Genomic DNA, 21,692 nt, shown 5'->3' on the forward strand with positions numbered 1-21,692 from the left:
AACAAGTCACTGTCTTGTCTCCTTTGTGCCTTGCACCCCCCCTCCCCCCACTCCTTAGTATAGCCAAGTGGGATCACCCTGATAGGGGCAGGGTGTGGTGAAGATGGCCAGCTTCAGCAGTCCTGCACCCAGGGCCTCTAGATGGTTCCTAGGAGGTCTCAGATGGAATCTGAGCTGTCTATATGAGCCCTCTTAGGGAGTGTGAGTGATGCGAGTTTGCCTCAAAATGGAGGAGTTTGGCAAAGATGAGCCTGGGTCTTCAATTCCATTCTTCTGGGCTGAACCCTTCAGAACATTAGGGCCCCCACTTTACACATCCTTAGGTTCCATGAGCTTCTGGGCTGACCAATGACCAATGTGGGAGCAAGGATTCACTTTCCAGCTTACGTGTCTCTGGTGGTGCTGAAAGGCACACAAAGCCCCATCCTTCCATGTAGTTGAGGAAGCCAACACCAGGACTGTCCACCCCCTTTGGAAGTTGGGTGGCTTGCTGGCTCCCATAGCTGGTGGCAGAGCCAGGATGGACACAAACCCACATCTGAACTCCATGTCCAGAGAGAGCCCTTCCATACCCCTCATCCCCCTTGGCCAAGGCTTCTTTGAGCCTCAGTTCCTCCCTCCATGAAATGTTTGCTTTGGCCTAGATGGTCTCTCAGATCCTTTTGTGCCTTGAGGTTCCATAAATGAATCATTTTTGTAAGCCATACATTTTTCAGAAAGGTTCCCTCCTGGACTTCTGTAATTAGCTAATGGACTCTGCCTGGTGAAATGGGACTGGCAGTAGAAGGTCACCTCAGAGAGAACAAACCACCTCCCGTCATGTCCAGGGTGGCTGAAGTAACCCCCTTGAGGTTTGTCACCCCCTCAGCTACAAGGGGTGGTCCTGAGTGACCATCACAAAAGCCCCTACAACCCTGGAGAGTTGTGCAGGTATTGGATGAGACTGAGGCTCATGGTGCCCATGGGGGTCTCCCATCAGGCTGGGTCAGAGGTCAGACTTGTGAGCTGTTTCCCCCCTTCCCCATGACCCTGTCCACACACAGGTCCTGGCCCCCTGCCTGGACTGTTCCCAGTGGCTCTGAAGCCCCAGATCTTGAGTGCATCTCCTTTAAGGCATTTGCTATTGATGATTGATTAATATTGATAAATGATTCATCCTACATTAAAAGGATTGATTGACTGGAGGGAAGTGATTTACATAACCAATGATTAAGATCAGCTCCAGAAAGCTGCCTGCTTCCACATTTCCAGACCCGGGCTCTTTCCTGGCCATTACTGCCTTTTGGGTCCCTGGGCCTGTCCCCTCCTATCCTGCGTCATACCCTCCCACCCTGTCAGTGGATGTTTCTCCCTTGGCTCTGGTGCCCCCTGCAGGTATTACTTGGTTCCACCCCGATAGACCATAGGCTCCCTGGTTTCACAGAGTGCTGAGCACCACCACTAGGATGATGAGGACAAAGAGGGCTTGGAGTCAGAAGATCCCGATTTAAATCATAACTTTGCTGTCTACTATGTTACTTTTCATAAATGCCTCCTCTGGACCTCAGTTTCTCCACTTGGCTTAGATAATCCCTATATTTTCTTTCTGCACCTTATCTAGCAACCCCCTCCCCACCGTATCTCATTGCAATGCACCCCCACCCACCCAGACAGATAGGTCCTTTGTCTACTGAGGCACTGGGTGGATGGATACCTAAATGCCTAATTGACTCACTGGCTGACCTCATACCCTTACGGGGCTTGCTTTGCCTTGTGTATTCTGTGGCTCTGGCCTGCCCCCTGCCTTCTCTCAGTCCACCCATGGGAGGTGGGCCAGATGGCCACAGTCACCCTAACCCTGTGGGAAGGAGCTAAGGAAGGGCCCTTGTCCTTAACCAACACCTGAGTGATTCTTCATGCAGAACCAGAAGGAACCTTAGAGATCCAATCTAGTCCAACTGGTTCACTTTTACAAATGAGTAAACAGAGGCACAGAGAGAGATGAAACTTGGCCAAGGTCATGCAGGTAGTGAGTGGCAAAGCAGAATTTGAACTCATGTCCTGGGACTGGGTGGCTGACAATCTATCCCCTGAGCAATCAAAACCTGAGGGATTCCAGGGACCCTGAGCTTGAGAGGAGGATAGGGAGCGAATGTATAGCCTTTTTTGCTTCCATGTGTCTTACTCTCCTTTCTATCTCTCCCACTCCATCTGTTTGTCTCTTGTCCTGTCCCTGACTCTAGGTCCCTCCCTGTCCTGGATTCTTCCGATGAGGACACACTTTACTCATTACATTAGATATGGTTCCCACCCATCCATCTTTTTCTGTGGCTCTCTTCCCTACACCTCCACCAGTCTGAGTGGGGTGGAATGCTTGGCCAGCCCTGGGTGGGTATGTGTGTTTATGTCTGTGGTGGGTGGGGGCCTTTAGGTTTGTCTGCCACCCTTCCTTCTCTCCCCCTCCCCAGTTCCTCACCTTTTGACACCCATTGGTTTCAGGGCTTTCGTAACGAAAGCAGGAAATGGCCTGGAGCCAGGATACCTGGGACCCAGCAGGTAGGGCAGGCTGGTCTGAGGTGTTTGTAAGATCTTCTGAGGTCAGTGGGCTCCTTATTAATCCTGCCATTAGGAATGTTAACGAGGCTGATTGGCCTCATTAGGGAGGGCCCAATCCCAACATTAACCTTCTTAATTAGCCCTGCCCATCTCTCTCCCCATTGCCCAGAAAGAAAGGGGGCTGCCAGTGTCCTCTTTCCAGATCTGAGAAGGTCACGAGCTGGTCCTCTGGACCCCCAAGGAGGAGGCGAAACTTGGGGGGGTTGGTCCCTAATAGGGCCAGCCTAGAGGTTAGAGAGAGGGGTTTGATGGCCCCAGTCTTTTTATGGGGCCTTGGGGAGAGGGGAGGTACCTGGGTCGTTCAGGTTCCTGAGAGGGAGCGGTCAGGACCACGGGGCTGGGAGGACTGAACACCTAAGTTCTCCAACCAAGTTTCAGGAGGATGAGTCCCCAAAATGGGATAGGGCTGGTCTCCTGAGTCCCTGAATGGAGAGGGAAGGGTTAGGGACGTGAACTAGGTCTTTCCCCACCTATAGTAGCTCCTCCTTAAATACCAAAATGATGTGGCCCCACCTTCAGGAAACCCACAACTGTGAAAGATAGAGAGATGGACAGACCTACAGACCGAGAGATGGATGGGCCTGCGAGAGGAGGAATGGCCCGCCAGCCGGATGGAGGGCCTGATGGGCAAAAGGAACCACTGAGACCCCAGTCTCCCCCGTTTCCCCCACGGGCTCCCTCGCCCCTGCCGCCTCTGTCTCCTGCCTCTATCCTCGGTGTGCCCCCTTCGCCAGGGCCATCGGAACAAGGTGCCCGCCAGCTGCTGCTGGACGAGTGGGGCACATCTGGAGCGGAACTGAACCTGCCGGAGGGCCTCAGCTGGAAGCTTCTCTACGTGCGGAGGCCACTGTACCGCAACCTGCTGCGGTCCCCGAACCCCGAGGGTGCGGAGGTGGGGCGGGGCAGGGAAAGTCCGGGTGATGGGACTGGACCGAGAGATAGAGGCCAGAACCAGGGTACTGGACAAGGACAAAGTGGGACGATGAAGGGGAATGGGCTCGGGTGGTCGGAAAATGCCCCGTCTCATTCTCACTCTCTGTCTCTGTCCCTCAGCAGCTCTGTCTTTATTTCTGTGTCCCTGTCTCCTTATCTCTCTCCCTTTGTCTCTTTCTCTGTCTCTGCCTTTACTTCTCCATCTCTTCCAGTCCGCCCCTAACTTCTGTCTTCGTGGTCCTGCGCATCTATTTCTTTCTCCGAATATCCACCTCAGACGGTGCCTGTTTGTCCCTCTGTCTCTCCCCCTCCCCCCTACCCCGTTCCTTGTTATTTCTCTACTCCTTTCTCTATGTCTGTATCCCTGTGTGTCTCTGCGCCTGTCCCTTCTGTCTCTGTGTCTCTCCCTGTCTGTCTGTCTGTCTCTCTCCCTCTCCCTTTCTCTCTCTGTCTTCTCTGTCTCTTTGCCCTGTATTTATATCTCCAGTACTGTTCTCTGGATCCATCTCTGTCCCTATTCCTCTGTCCTTGTCTCTGTCTACCTCTGTCCCTCTGTGTCACTCTCTTTCTGTCTCTGTCTCTCCTCTTTACCTCTCTGTCTCTCCTCCTTCTCTTCGAGTCTCTCCCTCTCTCTCTCCTCCTTGCTGTCTGTCCTTTCCTGTGTGTCTCCTCTGTCTCTCTCTCCCCTTCTCTCTCCCTTTGTCTCTCCTTCCTGCTGTTTCTGTCTCTCCTCCTTTCCTCTGTGTCTCTCCTTCTCCATCTCTGTCTCTCCTCCTTCTTGCTGTCTCTGTCTGTCCTCTTCTCTGTCTTTCCCTTGCCCTCTATCTCTCCTTTTCCTCTCTTTGTCTCTCTCCTTCTCTGTCTCTGTGTCTCTCCTTACCCCTCTGTCTCTGTCTTTCTTGTGTGTCCCCTTCTCTGAATCTGTCCTCCTTCTCTGTCTCTCCCTCTCTATCTCTCCCCCTTCTCTGTCTCTCCTCTTCTGTGTCTCTCCCTTGCCCTCTCTGTCTCTCCTCCTTTCCTCTGTGTGTCTTTCTCTCCTCTGTCTCTGTTTCTCCTCTGCTCTGTGTATCTTTCCTTCTCTGTCTCTTTCCTCCTTCTTTCTGTTTCTCTCTCCTTTCTGTGTCTCTCCCTCACCCTCTGTGTCTCTTGTCCTTTCCTCTGTGTCTCTCTCCTTCTCTGTCTCTGTCTCTTTGTATTTACTTATCTCTATCCCTTTTCACGTCTCTGCTCTGTTCCTCTGCCCTTGTCTCTCCATCCACCTCTGTCTTTCTCTGGACCTCTTTCTCTCCCCTAGTTCTGGCTCTTCTGTCCCAGTCATGAACTGAATGGTTCCATTTTCTGGTATTCTGCTTTTTTTCCTGGAACACCTCCGCTCCCAACCTCACCCCAGCTAGAGGGGAGTTGGTTTCTCTGACATTGTTCTCAGCCCCAGGCTCTGACTCACCCTGGCCCAGCCTGTCTTGCCTTACCCTAGGATAAGAGCCCGGGGACCTGGGAGACCAGGATTTTTTTTTCTTGGGGGTGGATCCTGACCTTTGGAGGGTGTGGGAATGAGAGGATTGGAGGATCTGTGAGTAAGAGATTTGGGGAGAGTAGAGGCAGGATGGAGTCAGTGGCCAGGGAATCCATGGACATGTGCACAATTAGCAAAGGACAAGGGGGTCACTGAGGCATCTAGGGATCAGCTGAGGACTGGGAGGTACCTGGAGGTCTGGAAGACAGAGAAATGGTTAGTGAAGGATGGGGGCCAGTCAATGTTGGAGGGATCAGAAGGCATGAGGGAGTCCACAAAGGGTCAGTGAGAGGTCTAGGATTAAGGATAAAGTATAAAATGGGGGGTGTCTGTGAGGCTCTGACTCCTTCCCTCCCTATTTCAGGCATCAACATCTATGAACCACCACCCCCCTGTGGTCCTGCTCGGCCCCTGGAGACTCTGGGTAAGGGCTACCCACCTTGGCAGAAATGGAGAGGCTGGGGAAACGGAGAGGAGATTACCTTCTTACCCTCACCTCTGTACTCCTCCCAAAAATAGACTGGGGGGGAAGAATGTGACTTCTTGGGAGGAGCTGGTGTTTGTTTAGGTGCTGAAGGGCAGGGGACCTGGATCTAGCTAGTCCTGTCCTTTCTCTCTCAGGTAACTTTAGTGGATGGCAAATCAGCACTGAGAAACTGCTCCCCAACTTCAGGTGAGGGCTTTGGGACCCAGCAGGGTAGGCGGCAGAGAGCCAAGTCATCCAGGGCCTTCCTTTAGCCTTCTCTGAGCTAAAGGATTGGGGAGAGAAGGGCAAAGGGTAAAGAAACCAAAGGGAATAGGGGAGGAAGAGCAGTGGTCTATGATCCCAAGCCCCACCAGCTCCCATTTCTTACCACCAGCTGGACGGTGAAGCAGCAGTGTGTGGATCTTCTGGCTGAAGGCCTATGGGAGGAGCTGCTGGATGATGAGCAACCAGCCATCACTGTCATGGACTGGTACAGGGGCTGAGAGGGCAGGGGAGGGCAATGCGCTGGCAGACTCTGACAGGCAGGGGGTGGGAGGACCTGAGGGACCAGGAGCTGGATGTGCAGAGCCTCTCTTTCACATCCCAATGCCACCATGCCTCCAAGGTTCGAGGACAGCCGCCTGGATGTGTGCGTGTATGAGCTCCATGTCTGGCTCCTGGCTGCTGACAGACAGACCGTCCTCCGACAATACCACACTGCTCCCCGACCCTCTCCACGAGACCCAGGTGGACACTGGTGCCAGGTGAGAGCCTGAGCCTTCCCTGGTATCTGCTGATGGGCTCTTTTTGGAGACTCTCCTTCTCCCTGTAGTCGCAGTGGTTTCATGTCTTCCACTGCTCTCCACTCTCCCCACTAATACCCTAGATGTACCTCACAATGTCCTCACTGAGCTTTTCTCACTGTTCCTCAATCCTAGGTCAGAGATTTAGAACTGCAAGGTCACCTAGAGCTTACAGGTCTTCCAGGCTAATCACCTCATTTTAAATAGAGGGCAAGTGATTCACCCACAGTGAATCCAAGTAGCAGCCAAGATTTGAACCCAGGTCCTCTGACTTAGGCAGCTAGGTGGTACAGTGGATAGAGTCCAGCCCAGAGTCAGAAAGATCTGAGTTTAAATCTGACCTCACATAAGTCACTTAACTTCTGTTTGCCTCAGTTTCCTCATCTGTAAAATGGACTAGAGAAGGAAATGGCAAACCACTCCAGAATCTTTGCCAAGGAAACCCCATGAACAGCATTGGCATGCTATGGCAGGCAGAGTCATAAAGAGTTGGACGCAACTGACCCCAAATTTCACACTCTTTCTACCATACCTCTTACACATACCTCCCTGCAATTTCCCAGTATCTTCTGCAAAGATCACCCTTTGTTCTCCCAGTGTTTTCCTATGTTTACTTTCAATGTTCCATCTGTTCTCCAGTGTTTCCTTTCCCTCTCCCAATGTTGTCTCAACCTTCCCTCCCAAACTTTCCCCTAAGGTTTCCTTAATAGCCCCTTCCCAGTCTCTCCCAATATTTCCCTGCTGTTCCCTGCTAATGCCCCCCCCCCCAGTGTCCTCTCCCAAAGACCCTCAGTGTCTTCTCCCAATGTCCTTATAGTATTCCTGTCTCTCTAATCTTCCCCCTGCAACCTGACTGGGGAGGGAATGGGTAGGGAGGGCAGACTAGGAATTGTCGGATCTTTCCCAGTCTGGGAAGAGTCCCTCACTCTGTTGACCCACCCCTCTAGGTGTCTCACGTATTCAAACACTATGGCCCAGGAGTCCGATTCATTCACTTCCTGCACAAGGCAAAAAACCGTCTGGGCTCTGATGGGTTCCGGAGAACCCGAGTGACTGACTCCTCAGTGTCCCTGCAGCTGCAGAACTAACCTGTCATCCCTTCCCCCACCCTCCTCTCTGCCCCAGGGACCCCATTCCTCATACAAGGAAGTTTCTGATGACCTCCTCTCATTTTCCCCCAAAGGACCTCTCTTTTTTGTTTTAGTCAGAACATGTGACATCATCAGGGTAGGGAATGCCACTTCCCGACACTCCCTCTGCCTGTGTTGCCAGACATCTTGTGTGTATTGTCTTAGGAGTTGCCCAAGACACTGAAAGGTTGACTTACCTGGGGTCACACAGCCAATATGTATCAGAGTTAGAACTTTACTCTAAGGCTAGCCCTCTAACCACTGAAGGACGCCTCCTGTCTTTCCAAGTGTATGCTGAAGGCCCTCATCTTAGCCCAGATATTTTCCCAGAAACCAGCATCAGGAAACCAAGTCAAATATCTCCTCCAAAGGACCTCTCATCTCCCCTTAAAATCTCTAGTAATTTCTAGGGATTTATCTCTCCCAAACATAGCCTGGGAGTTCCAAAATATCTCCTCAAATAAACCCTGGGAAACCCTGCCTTTTCTGCCCCCCCTCCTCAAGAAACCATCTTCTCCAGAAGAGGACCCCCACATGACCCCCAAATTCTAAGGAATTCTTTATTTTCAAAAAAAAATCCATAGAGGGTCATCTTATCTCCCCCAAATGTCTCTTCACAGTAACTTGTTCATTGTTCTAATATATCTCTCATCTCCTGAAAATCCCTCCAGAGATTTATTTCCCCTGAATGACTTACTGGGAACCCCTCATCTCCCCTCAAAAATCATTGCCCTAAATGGCCTCTTAGGAACCTCTTATCTCTCCCAGATATTTCCCAGGAACCCCTAATATTTCCCTAAATACTACCCTCACATCCCAGATATGCCCCCCAGATAATATCGTCTCTAAGGATCCCATATTTTCTCAATATTCCCTGACAACTCCTCATCTTCACCCCTAGGGATGCTAATGCCTTCTCAGAGATCCCTGGGCTATGTTTTGTGGGATATTCTCAGTGTTTTTCCCCTGGAATTCTTGGGGACTCCCCAATGCCTCTCCTCATCACCAATCCCTATAAAAATGCCTCTATTAAAGTGCTGTTTTGTGTCTATCCCTATTTCTGTCTGTCTCTGGTCCCTGAATTGGACCATTCCCTGGAGACCAAGCCCTACAAAGCTCTCAAACCTCAATTGAGTTTTGACACTGAACCCTACTCCCCCCCCCCCCAAAAAAAGAAGACGGAGTGTTGAATATTTTCAGAAAAGCTCTTTATTGAAGGGGTGTCAGCACCTAGAGCTAAGGACCTGGGAGCGGGGGGAGATGAGAAGAAAGGTTGGGTGAGCTGGGAGCTTCCTGAACTGGGTCCAAGCTAAGTGCTTGGTCTCTGGATTCACCCTTTGCCCAGCCTCAGCAGTTCAGGTCAGCTATCGTATGGTGAGGAGGGGTCCAGACAATGGCATATGGGCTAGGGTAAGGGGCCCAGTTGGGATCTGTCACTGGTGACAGCTGGGATCTAGGACTCAGGTTACAGTGGACTCCCCTGGCCCTAGAAAGCTAATACGCTGAACTGGGGCTTCTAGGTAGGGTCTGGGGCTCTTGGAGGTGAACTTCTGGCTGGGAGCTCAGTCTCCTGGGTCCCTGCAGTTGGTGCACCAAAGCTGGGGCCAGGTGCTCCTCTGGGTATCTGGCCGGTCAGCAGGTGCAAGTGGCAATGAGAAAAGCATGGGGTCAGGGGGCAAGGCTTGCTTTGGGTGGGGGAGGGGTCCCCCAAGCCGGCTCAGGTACACTTGCAGTAGAGAGCGCCTATGGCGTTGTCCCAATCCCCGAATATCCCGCGGCGATACTCCGCTAGCCGAGGGTAGGCTCCGGCTGAGAACTTGCGGGTCTTTCCCTCCTTGCCCTTGAGGTACCACACAGTCAGCTCACAGCGGGTCCCCACCACGAGGGACGAGACGGTGTGGTACCAGTTCGACGGCAAATAGGGCAGGTCGGCGCCGGGCTCCAGGTTCAGCTCAGCGCCCGCGCAACAATTCTCGTAGTAGGCGTCGCTCTTCTCGAAGAGGCGGGCGCACAGGCGAGTCCCGTCGGTCGGCTTCAGGTCTGCGGGCGCGGGACATGCAGCTCGGGCGCCTGGCAGGGTCCCCACTAGGGCCAGCAGGAGGAGCGACGGCACAAGGAATGGGGCCATAGTCAGAGGCAGGCAGAGCACGGACAGGCACCTGCCGCCAGCGCTCCCCAACCTCCTTATAAGAGCCTTGGGCACAGAGATTGTGGGAAGGAGAGAACCTGGTCACGAAGAGATAAGCAAGGGGGTGGGGGTGGGGGCGTGTGCCGAGGGAGCCCAGCACCTGGCTGCTCCTGCCGACCCCAGCACCCGATTGGCTCCTTTAAGAGCCCCAAGTTCTCCTGGTATATGCATCACCTGTGGCCATGACCCCGGCCCCACTCAGGGTCAGTCAATATTGATTGACTGGACACCCAGTTCTGTCTAATTTAATCTTCCAGCCCAGGTGGAGCCTTCCCAGAGCCTCACAAGCAAGGCCAAGGAGAACCCAGACTGGACCCCCCACATTGAAATCTAGGTCACCACACAGACCCACTTCCCACAGTCCCACATAGGTGCAGCCACACTACAGACTCACAACTACACACATGTATAGACAGACCCACATTCCCACCTGCTCACAACCATACACAGACCCACAAGTATACATACACATACACGCATACAGACAGACCTATAACTATATATATAAACCCACAACTGCATTCACAAATCCACAATCCCACCTGCTCACAGGCATACACAGACACAACTACACACACACAAACCCACAATCCCACAGTCCCACTTAGGTGCAGCCACACTGTAGACTCACAGCTACACACAGACAGACCCACAATCCCACCTGCACAGTCATACACAGATCAACAACTACACACACAGAGCCACAACTGTACTCACAGATCTATAGTCTCACCTGCTCATAGCTACACACAGAAACCCACAGCTACATACACTCAGACCCACAACCACACACAAACCCATCATCATACTCGCTCAAAACCACATACAGTTACACAGACCTATAGCTGCACAACCACATACAGGCCTTCAATTTCATTGTAAATGATTTTATGTAACCAATAAAATGTAGAAAAAAATACAAAAGTACAAAACCATCCCCTAGAGTATAAATAGATTATGTGAGTATTGGGGCTGGGGGGAATAAATAAATGGGAAGGGTGTTGTTCATAAATAAAGTTTGGAGCATTTAAAGTCCAGCCTCTGAGCTCAGCTTGGGTCTGGGTTATCGACTGAGGTCCCCATGGGCCACACCCTGAAGATCTTGGGTCAAGAGTCGGAAGAGGTTGAGCATGACTGAAGCCTCTAAGCACCGCTGAGATTCCTGAAGAGAGTGAAACACATGGATTAGGGTCTTCTGGGGAATTCTGAGACTCCCTGACTCCAAGCCCCGCTCTTTCCTTATGGGGTGACAGGGCCTCTGCCTGCTTGGGTTCTGGGGTCTCTTTGACACCTCCTTTCTCTCCCAGGGTACCATGGGAGTCTAGCTATGGAGCCCAGTCCCCTTCATAACTCACCTTCTTCCTGGCCTCACTGAGCTTGTGTAGCCAATTTTTCAGGCGGCCGGGATTCTTGTGGCCTCTAGAGGGCGGGGGAATAACCTGTGTGGGGAGAGGGTGGACTTAATAAAAGGAAAGTGAACCCAGGCATTTGATGGTTTGGGGGAGGGAGAAAGGAATCCATACATTCCAGCCTCTCAGCCTCACTAAAAGAGAGCAGGGCATCTGGAAGATGGGGAAAGGGTATATGCTCATTGGTTCAGGGGGAGCTCCATACATACTCCAGTACTTACACAGCTTTGGATCTTCTGGTTGATGTAGCTGAGGGTTTGCAGGGGTTGAACCAGAACTCTCTCTAGATCAGGATTATCCATGGCTTTCAAGATGTCCAGAGTCAAAGTCAGTTCAGCCTTTAAGACTCTGAGACGATCTGACAACTGTGAAGACATAGGTGAAAAGTGATATAAAGGAGAGAGAGGTGAAGGAGATAGAATGGAGAAGACTGGGGAGAAGAGACAGAGCGGGGAGGAGCGAGGAGAGCACATTTGGGAGGGGAAACTGGGAAGAAGAGATGGGAAGAGATACCTAGGGAGGGGTGCAGATGATGGAGAAAGGTGAGTGGGGATGAATTAAATTTTCCTTCTTACTGGTAGTTGCCGGAGGTCCCAGTTCCTGTGGAAGAATTTGGAGCTGCATTTCCTCTCTGTCTGAAGCATGGACTCCTCCTTGGGAATTGAAAAGGAAGCAGTTAAAGGTCTGTGACTCTTGTAGGTCCTTGAGTTCCACATAGCATAAGGAATTTTTGAGTAGGATGGAGGTTAGAAACAGAGATGGAAATCAAGAATTTCAAAGAAAATCAAAGAAGGATTATGGTTATACCTAAGCGGAAGAGATGAATGTTAGACCACAGTAAAAGAGATTAAGGTTAGACCACTGGTGGAAGGAGGAAGGCTAAAAGGCAGCATTATTAAGGACATGAGGACCTCTCCCAGTCCTCTAAATACTCACATAGGTATTCTTGGCCACCTTGAAGACTTCCAGCTCCCGAGGAGAAAGGAACTTGAACTGGCTGATTTGACAGCTACTCTGGGTGGAAGGATGGGTGGGAGTCGTGGTCAGGGGCCTCGAGATCACCCCTGACATCAGGGTGGAAAACAGCAGCGCAAGAGTCTTGGAAGTAGTCATGGCTGTTCAGCATAAGCTGCGAAGATGAGTATGGAGACGGCTTCATCCCTGCAGTTTTAAAGAGCTGTGCTGGAGAATCCCACTGATGAATGAAAAACGGAATCAGAAACCGCATTATCCTCAGGTGAAAAGGAAGGGCCAGGTGTCTACAGGCATGGAGGGGGCGGGTACTAGGAAAGGGAAACTGAAAGCAGCCCAGGAGGATTCCTGCCAGTGGGAGGCATTCCCAGAGGCAGGTCCCGCCTCACTTCAACTCTCATATCCCTTCTCCATCGTCTCTGTCCTCCATCATGTCTCTGCCCATATCCCTGATTTGTTTTCCCTTGTCTCCCACTTCCTTTCTCTTTCCCCCTTGGATCTCCCTATCCTTCTCGCTCTCCTTTTTTCCTCTCTGTCTTTACCTCCCATCTCATCTCTCCCTCCGGCCTTCCTTTTCCTCCCCTTTCTTACCTTTCCAATGTCTCTTAATTTCCTTCAAATCTTTTCCCTGTCCCCTGTTTATGTCAGTTTTCCTCTATCTCTTCCCCCAACACGTATTTCTTTCCTTCTCTTCCAAGTCCATACTCCCCCATCTCTTTCTCTATCCCTCTCTTCTCAGTCTTACCTATCGTCTCTTTCTCTTCTGCCCCATCTGTCTTCTATCCCATCCTCCCCCTCCATTCCTGTCTTCTCTTCCCTCTTTGTCTTCTCTGTTGTCCGGTCTCTGTCTATCTCTTCTCTCCTCTGTCCTTTCCTCCTTCATCTCTTTCTCCTCTCTCCTCCTCATCTTTCTCCCTGATTCCATCTCTTCTTCTTCTGACCCCTTTCCTCTCCCTCTTCTCCCCCACTTATTTCCCCTCCTCCTGTTTATTTCTCCCTCCCCCAAGTTTTTTCCATTTCTCTCCCCATCATTTTCCTAATCTTCCTCCATCTTTGCTCCCTCCATCCTATCTTCTGTTTCCTCTTTCCTCCCCTTCCTCATTTCTCTCTTCCACCCTATTCTCTTTTCCCCATCAATTCTGCCCTTTCTTTCTCTCTTCCTATGGCTCCTCCCTCCCTCTTTTTCCTCTCCCCCTCTCCCCAAGTCTGACATTTGCTTCTTTTCCCACCTCCTATCTTTTCTCCCCTTCCCATGTCTCTTTCTCCTTTCACCATGTTTTCCCCTTCCAACCAACCTCCTTTGTCTCCCTCTACCCCATCTCTTCTTTCTCTTTTTCAGTCTTTCTCCCATCATCTCTTCTCCCCTCCCCCTCTTCCCTCTCTCTTTTCTTTTCTCCTTCCCTTCTCCTTCCACATTTTTTCCCCTTTCTCTCAGTCCTTTCACAAGTGCAAAGGAAAGAGCTACCACACCTAAGATCTTTTTTCTGCTCTGCCCATGACTCTTTAGCCAAGTACCTTCCCCTCTGTGAGTCTGTGACCCAGAGTAAATGATTTAATTTCTCTGGGCTTTAGTTTCCTTATCCATAAAATAGAGACAATAATACTTGTAATACTTTTCTTCACAGGGCTTTTGGGAGAATCAAATCAGATAGTGTATAGAAAGTGCTCTGCAGTCCACAAACATGTAAATGTTAGTTGTTATCATTGGAGGCCTTTAAGGGAGAAGCTTGAAGTTATTAAAATAATATTGTAATTTCCCAAAACAATCTCTCTTGCTTTCTTCTTCCTGTACCGTTCTAGACCCAGTTCCATTTGCAATGTATGCACAAAATATGTATACTGCTAGACAAGTTCTATACATTGCATGTCCAATTACATATCATATTCTCAGCAGGTGCCAGTCAGTTTCTTTGGAGTGATTATGGATCTCCTCTGGAAGGCGGAATAATCTATCATGTGAGGCAATGGAAAAAACGTCATTCCCAAGCAGGAGTGTCCAGACTATGTCATCTGTTGGGAATCTAAGCTTGATGTTCCTTGATGTTAATGACCAGAAGATTCTTATATTATCTTGATGAATGAATGGGAAACATCTTGTCTCTCTCCTGAGAGCCTACAAGAACATTTTGTTCTACCAAATGAAATGTTTTTCCTACATATGTATGTGCACATGTACACATACATATATATTTACACATATATATACACACATACATATATATTTACATGTAGATTTTCACTAAAAAATAAGTGGGATCTTGTATTTTCTACATATCTCGCTTAGCTGTGAAAGATGTGGTCAACCCCTTTTGATTGTCCACTGTTACCCCCTACTGCTCTCATCAAGAATACCCAAGATGCGTGTGTGTGTGTGTGTGTGTGTGTGTGTAGAGTATTCTCATAAAATATTCGTATAGATGGAAAAGCAGGCCTGCCTATGAGTTGGTAGTGATTGATATTGTCTTTTGGTCATGTTCTATGTGTAATGATATGTTCTGAGATATTTTGATGAGATGTTTTTTTAATCTCCCCCCTGGTTTCACATACCTTGGGAAGCATCCTCTCAACATCCTCACCACTGGGTTGCCTCTAGCCCAGATCTCTTTGTTTTCCTCTGTTCTATTTCCATTTCCTCTCTAACACATCTGGGACTATGCTGTTAGAGGCCAGATAAGGCTCTTCCACTGTCCTTGATGGTGAAAAGACGTAACCCATGCCCATACAGTTCCTTTGCATATGATTGTTTGAGGATGGAGAAAGAGGGATCATTGCTAACCAACAACATGCTCTTCACTGAGTATGGGGAAACAGAAATACAGTGGGTGTGGAATAATGTCTTGGTGAGTTGGAGCTCCAAGACAAGAAGCCTGAGGAGGGAAGGGAGACTTTGTTGCTCTTGCCTAAAATTGATTTTCTCCCTTGTCTTCTCTGGTGTCAAGAGAGACTGGAAATGTGGGGTGAGTTGGTCAGGTTGTAGGAACTCTCTATGATCAGAACTGTCCTGGGAGAGCTGGGACCACCAGATTGGACAATGAGAGCAGCTGGGACAATCAGGACTGGTGCTAAGACTAGCATGAAGAGGTTAACTTGGTTTAGAAGGCCAACTATAGAGGGACCAGTGACTCAAGGGGATTGTAGGTTCTTATGGTTTTCTTATTATAGCATTTGATTTATACAGCCTAAAGTTCTGTAAGAAATTGTTACAATCTAGGTCAATGTCCATTCCTACATCCATTTCCTGGTTTGGGGCATCAATAACTCTTTAAAATGGGCCAGGTTGAAGTTGTTTTGATTGCCTGTCATATTTTTTCTCAAATTTTATATAATTTACTCTAGATTTGTGTTTGTAACCTGCACCCCAAATTGTAGGCTCACATGAAATCATTTTAATCCCAAGGACTGAATCCAAAGAAGGCCAGTTATTTTTTAATCTTCCCCATCCCCACCTGGAGTTAATCCAGGAAAAACTCCAAAATAAATCATAGCTCATGACTCAGTTTCCTTAAATGTGGGTAATAGACTTCCCATCCCACACAGATGCTCAATGTACAATATGGGCATTAGAGATGGAGCAGCATTTATTTGATCTTATAGAAAACACACATAAGATGCTAAAGACTTACAGGAGAAAATAAACCAATACAGAAAAAGAAAGCCCATCACCTGCCCCTGAAAAGGAACTGAATTTGGTGTTGCTTTCAGGGCCACTATCTATCATTCCAGTGAATATCTCTTATCCACTGAGTCCTATACAGTCTCCTCAATAATTATACTACTACCCTGTAGTGTAGACACCCTCCCCAGAAAGTAAACATGCCATACATGTCACTGAAAAAACAGTCTCTTTTCCATGGGACCTACACTTCTGGCCTACTGCCCCCAGGTTTCAGGTTAGATCTCTGGTTGGTGGGGGGCAGAAAAGGAGGTGAGTACTACATCAGATTCATAGGGCTACCTATGGGCTTGTTCTTCCAAAAAATATGACTCACAAACCTCCACTCATGAACCTACTTTTAATAGACAGTTCTCAACAGATTTGTGGTCAAAGGTCTCAGAAGAAGAATTACAAACTATTAACAACCACATAAGACAACACCTCAAACCCTTAATAATAAGAGAAAGGCAAATCAAAACAGCCCTGAGGTTTTACCTCACATCCAGATAGTTGTCAAAGATGACAAAAACTGGAAAAAATCCATTTCAGAGAGGTTCCAGAAAGATAGCACACCAATGTATTGATGGAGTTGTGAATGAGTACCACCATCTTGAAAAGCAATTTGGATTTATGCAAATAAAGTGGCTAAAAAGTCCATTTTTTTGACCTAGAGTTTCCATTGCTAGACATAAATCCCAAGGAGATCATTGATATAAAGAAAGGCTCCATATACACCAAAATGTTACAGTATTGTTTGTAGTAGCAAAGAATTGGAAACAAAATAAATGCTCCTTGATTGCTGTTGGATTGTTTCAATCATGTCTGATTCTCCATGACCCATTTCTAGGGTTGTCTTGGCAGAGATACTGGAGTTGTTTGCCATTTCCTTCTCCAGCTCATTTTATAGGTGAGGAAGTAAGGCAAACAGGGTGAAGTGACTTGCCCAGGGTCACACAGTTAATTAAGTGTCTGAGGTTGGATTTGAACTCATGAAGATGAGTCTTCCTGATTCCAAGTCCAGTGATCTATCTGCATCACCACCAAGCTGTCCCTGCCCATTGATCAGTGAATGGCTAAATAAATTGTGGTACATGAATGTAATGGATTGTAAGAAACAATGAATATATAGTAAATACAGAAAAGCAAGGAAGGACTTAAATATATTGAGGCAAATCAACGCAAGCACAACCAAGAAAAAGATACACACAGCGACAATAAATTCGAGTGGTGGCAGCAGGTATCTCACTCAAAGTAAGAATGTGATAAGAACTTAGTCTGAAACGGCCAAGGTTTCCCACTGCATCCTGGACCATCTCCAGTCATCTTGATGAGTATCAGATGGTCACTGGACCCAGATGGCTCAGGAGAAGAAAGTGAGGTTGGTGACCTTGTGCAGCCCTCCCTCATTCAAATCAAAGTCAACTGCAAGTCATGTCATCATCTTGATATCATGGTCCTCTTTGAGCACAAACACAACAACGACAAATTCAAATGGTTCCCTGTTACCTCCTGGATCAATTCTAAAATGCTTTCATAACTGGCCTCCTTTTCCCTTTCTAGACTTATTACACATTCCTCTCTCCTACCTGCTTGGCTTTCCACTGACATTGACCTCCTTGCTGTTCCTTCCACCACTCACTCCATCTCTCCACTGCAGGCATTTTCGAGTGCCATCATCCCCCATACCTGGAATTTTCTCCCTCCTCATCTCTGCCTCTTGACTTGGTTGGCTTCCTTCAAATCACCGCTGAAATCTTATTTTCTGCAACAAGCCTTTCCTGTTTCCTTTTAAAACCATTGCCTTTCCTCTATTGATTGTCTCCAGTTTATCCTGTATCTAGCTTATTTGTACCTACTGACTTGCATATTGTCTCGCTCAATAGACCGTGAATTCCTTGAGAGTAGGGACTGTCTTTTGTCTTTCTTTGTATCCCCTGAGTTTAGCACACTGCCTGACACTAGTAGATACTTCATATGTTAACTTGACTGCACAAAGTAAATAAAGAACAGTTGCTACCATAAATGAATGGTTCAACTTTACAAAGAACAAGCCAGGCCCTCAATCCAGCAATCAATAAACATTGAAGGTAAGGAGTCCAACAGTATGCAACAATGTCAGATTTTTTTTAATGTAGCAATCACTTTGGATTTTTTTTCTTCTTTCTCTTTAAAACAATAATTAAGGCATGGCTCTCTGGGAGAGAAAAGATGAAAGACACATGGGAAAATTGAAGGGATATTAAAACAAAAGTTATGAATATTTGTCTTCAAAAAGAATCATTGGATTTCCTGAACAGTATTATAAAGAAAAGTGGTTCAAAAAAGAAAAAGTGGTCTTTCCCAATTAATAAGTAGTCGAAAGATATGAATAGGCAGTTCTCAAAGGAAAGAATTCAAGTTCTCAGTAACTGTGTGAAAAAAAGTATCCAAATTACTAACAGATAAAGCACTAGATAGAAAAAAAAACGCACTTATTAAGTGATTAATAGTTATTGGGCATAGTGCTAAATATGAACAAAATAAAAGAAAGTTCCTGCCCTCAAAAAGCTGATGTTCTAAAGAGGGAAGACCACATGGGAAAGGGACCTGAAAACTAGGGGGCAGGGGCAAGATCCAGAAAGAGTCTGGAGAGTCATGGGCTAGAACAGGGATGGGGAACCTGCAGCTTCGAGGCCACATGCGGCCTTGTAGGTCTTTGAGTGTGGCCTTCTAGGTCCTTGGGTGCAGCCTTTTGACTGAGGCCAAGTTTTACAGAACAGATCCTTTTATTAAGGGGATTTGTTCAGTGAAGCTAGAACTAGATTTAAAATGACCTTGGTTAACATGAGTGTTTCCTCAAAAAGAGATTCAGGAATGAACTTCCTAAGAGGTGACTGTTTCTTGCCTTTTGTATCCCTAGGGTTTAATGCCTGAAATGTACTTAATAAATGCTTATTGACCAACAGTGAGACACTTGCAGAACGACAAAGGCCACTGCAGGGGAGGTAAAGTCTAGAAGGATTCCTGGGAGGCAGGGATTAAATCAGATTTGGAGTTGGTTATGGTGTTTTCTATAAGTAGCACCTCTGCAAAAAGTCATGGTTTCATGGTGGAGGGAGGGAGAAAATCAACCCCCCTCCCACCCCTGTCTAGTCACTGTCCTTTCCTCTAGGTAGAGGTGAAGGTGCTGTGATTCACAAAGCTGCTGTTTGCCTCAAACTTTTCCCTAGAACTGCTCAGCTCTCATCTAGGGCTGGCAGGCTTGTCTTTTCAGACATGCCAAGGTCATGACTGATTTTCAACTAGCTGATGCCAAGCTCCCCTTCCAATTCAATCAGAGAAACTTACACTTACAAAAGAGATAATATGGTCTAGACACTTTCACTCTGTTATTGCCTTGTTACTGTGACATATAAAAAGTTCAAGACATAGTTTCTGGGTCATTAATTTATTTTATTAATTATTCCTAGCAAATAATTATTTATAAGGGGTCAGGGGCATTCATGGAACACATTTAACACTTTTATGCTTTTGGAAGAGGGAGTGTTCCTGAGAGTAGCAATCCACTCTGGTTAACAATTAATGGGAGGAATGAAAATTATAATGAGAGGTGGGCTTCTTCATTGATCCCTGAGTCTTGGACAAAAATTCTTATCTTTTATTCAGACTACCACACCTAGGGCAAGCTAGACAAAAGAGGGTCCATCTCTACTCAGATCTAGCTGAATAAAACATAATGGATTCAATTTCATGGATTCACTAGAATCTCTTAGTAAACTTTTGGACAACATCAGAGATTTCCCAATAATTTGTTATTTAATATTCATTTCTCTCATTACTCCTGTTTTCTGCCCCTCTTATATGATATCTTCAATTGTTCTGGATGGAGGAGAGGAAAAACCAAATTAGCGTGTAACTAAGTCAGGGACTTTGTTCTCCAAGTGAGACAATATGTGTGAATTCGATGGACTGTCTACTTTATCCAGGGAGGACATTGAATCAAGAAATCTACTCCAACTTGAGAATTCTTAAGTTGAGAACTTGAGTACTGTGCTGCCCCATCCTCACCTCCTAGCCTCCCTTCTTTCTTCAAATGACAGGTATAATTCCATCTTTTTTTTTTTTTTTTGGTGAGACAATTGAGGCTAAGTGACTTGCCCAGGGTCACACAGCTTGTCAAGTGTCTGAGGCCAAATTGAACCTAGGTCCTCCTGACTCTGGAAGAGGCACTCTATATGCTGTCACACTTAGCTGTCCCAATATAACTTGGAGAATTCTCAAGTCGGAGCTACCGACAAGACAACTTTCCAAATTGGTATCATTCTATCTCCTCTCTACAGTCAGGCTAGGATCATACTAGGGATCCTCTACACAGGAGGTTGGGGTTCAGGAACAGGAACCTTCCCAGCTTCCTTTGCTGAGTCTCCATCTATATCCATTAAGCAGAGGTGTTCTACTCTGGGCTCTTTCCTAACTTCTTCTCTTTTCCTTCTGTGCTACTTCACATGGCAATACGTATTATCAGTTCCCATCATCTCCACATTGATATTTCTCAAATCTACCTGTCCTAATTCAACCTCTCTGCTGACCTACAATCTCTCATCAATATTGCTTATTATTATTTTTGGAGGCAATCTGGGTTAAGTGACTCACCCAGGGTCACACAGCTAGTAAGTGTCTGAGGTTTGATTTGAACTCAGATCTTGCTGATTCCAGGGCCAATGCTCTAAACCCCGTAACACCTACCTGCCCCTCATTAGCTTATTAGACATTTCAAATTGGACCTGTAGATTTCTTAAACTTGATACATTCAAACTGGACTCAGGATCCTTTTCTCTAAAACCTTTTCTTTTTCTCCTCTCTTTACTTCTCTATTATAGTCAAGGGCAGCACCATCCTTCCTTCCTGTCTTTCAGGCTTGTAACTTAGGTACCATCCTGGACTCCTCACTATCTCTACACCCCTTATATCCAATTCATTGCCATTGGTTTTACCTTTGTAATGTCTCTCTCATATACCTCTCTCTCTCCTTTGACCCTACTCCTATCCTACCCCTAACGCTCAGACTATTGCAGTGGTCCACTGGTTTGTCTGCCCGCCTCAAGTCTCATTCTATTCTAATTCATCCTCCACTCAGCTGTCAAAATGATCTTCCTAAGGCACAGGTCGGACCATGCATCTCCCCACTCAATAAAGTCTGATATTTGTCTATTTCCGGCAGGTTCAAATAGAAAATCCTCTTTTAACATTCAAAGCCCTTCATAACCTGCCCCTCCTCACTTTTCTAGTCTTCTTACTCCTATACCCACCAAGATATTCTTAAGATCAAGTCACATTGGCCTCTTAACTCCAAATCCTGATACCAAGCATTTTTATTGGCTGTCTCCATGCCTTGAGTACTGTGCTGCCCCATCCTCACCTCCTAGCCTCCCTTCTTTCTTCAAGTGACAGGTGTAATTCCATATTTTTTTTTTTTTTGGTGAGACAATTGAAGTTAAGTGACTTGCCCAGGGTCACACAGCTTGTCAAGTGTCTGAGGCCAGATTGAACCTAGGTCCTCCTGACTCTAGGAGAGGTGCTCTATATGCTGTCACACTTAGCTGCCCCAATATAATAATGATGGGCTGATGGAACCTAACCCCTAAAAGGAAAAGACAGTGTCTTTGAAACAACCCAGTTCCTGAATTTTCCCATACAGATCACTGGCATCTGGTCCACCCCACCCACCTGGATCACTTAATTAACTTACCTGACATTCATTTCACTGTCTCTCTTGGTCCTCTCCAGACTATTTGCATACACCGAGGCTCCTTAATTCCATCTACACCACCTAGTTAGCCTGCTTAGTCCTTTCAGTATAGAACCTGGCCCACCCCAGACTGCTTATCACTCCTTAATTCCATTCAGATCCCTTCACTGTCCTTTTTGTATATAAGCATCAGTATGCCACCATTAAGCTGCAAATTCACTAGGAACTCTGCCAGATTCTGTTGGTAGTACAATAAACTGCCCCTTGACTGAAAGACAGCTTGAGTGCTTAAATTCTTTT

The 21,692-nt window shown here is 47.3% G+C and overlaps 3 protein-coding genes across 5 annotated transcripts; 1 reads left to right on the forward strand and 2 right to left on the reverse strand.

Annotated features, from left to right (window-relative positions):
• Positions 1–66: 66 nt before the first annotated feature.
• Positions 67–8,491, forward strand: NCCRP1 (NCCRP1, F-box associated domain containing). 3 transcript variants are annotated; one of them, XM_072608341.1, is made up of 8 exons: positions 67–2,367; positions 2,479–2,535; positions 3,115–3,479; positions 5,406–5,465; positions 5,663–5,714; positions 5,902–5,997; positions 6,133–6,271; positions 7,258–8,491. In XM_072608341.1, the coding sequence occupies exons 1-8, from the start codon at positions 2,132–2,134 to the stop codon at positions 7,396–7,398; spliced, it is 1,146 nt and encodes a 381-aa protein (XP_072464442.1). In that variant the 5' UTR covers positions 67–2,131; the 3' UTR covers positions 7,399–8,491. The 3 variants fall into 3 exon arrangements, 2 of the variants coding, with proteins under 2 accessions (XP_072464442.1, XP_072464443.1); XM_072608342.1 differs by having other exon boundaries at positions 67–2,825; XR_011966912.1 differs by lacking the exons at positions 67–2,367; positions 2,479–2,535; positions 3,115–3,479; ... (1 more) ...; positions 6,133–6,271; positions 7,258–8,491 and adding an exon at positions 3,489–5,257 and having other exon boundaries at positions 5,663–5,690.
• A 140-nt stretch (positions 8,492–8,631) lies between these two features.
• SYCN (syncollin) lies at positions 8,632–10,419 on the reverse strand. Its single transcript, XM_072608344.1, has one exon. The coding sequence runs from the start codon at positions 9,566–9,568 to the stop codon at positions 9,158–9,160; it is 411 nt and encodes a 136-aa protein (XP_072464445.1). The 5' UTR covers positions 9,569–10,419; the 3' UTR covers positions 8,632–9,157.
• Positions 10,420–10,499: 80 nt separating this feature from the next.
• Positions 10,500–12,423, reverse strand: IFNL3 (interferon lambda 3). Its single transcript, XM_072608343.1, has 5 exons — positions 11,974–12,423; positions 11,613–11,690; positions 11,259–11,402; positions 10,984–11,067; positions 10,500–10,790 (listed from the first exon to the last, which is right to left on the reverse strand). Exons 1-5 carry the CDS (start codon positions 12,148–12,150, stop codon positions 10,692–10,694), a joined length of 582 nt encoding a protein of 193 aa, XP_072464444.1. The 5' UTR covers positions 12,151–12,423; the 3' UTR covers positions 10,500–10,691.
• Between the last annotated feature and the right edge of the window lie 9,269 nt (positions 12,424–21,692).

This window comes from Notamacropus eugenii, chromosome 5 (genome assembly GCF_028372415.1).
Source record: "Notamacropus eugenii isolate mMacEug1 chromosome 5, mMacEug1.pri_v2, whole genome shotgun sequence".
NCBI classification, from domain to species: Eukaryota; Metazoa; Chordata; class Mammalia; order Diprotodontia; family Macropodidae; genus Notamacropus; species Notamacropus eugenii.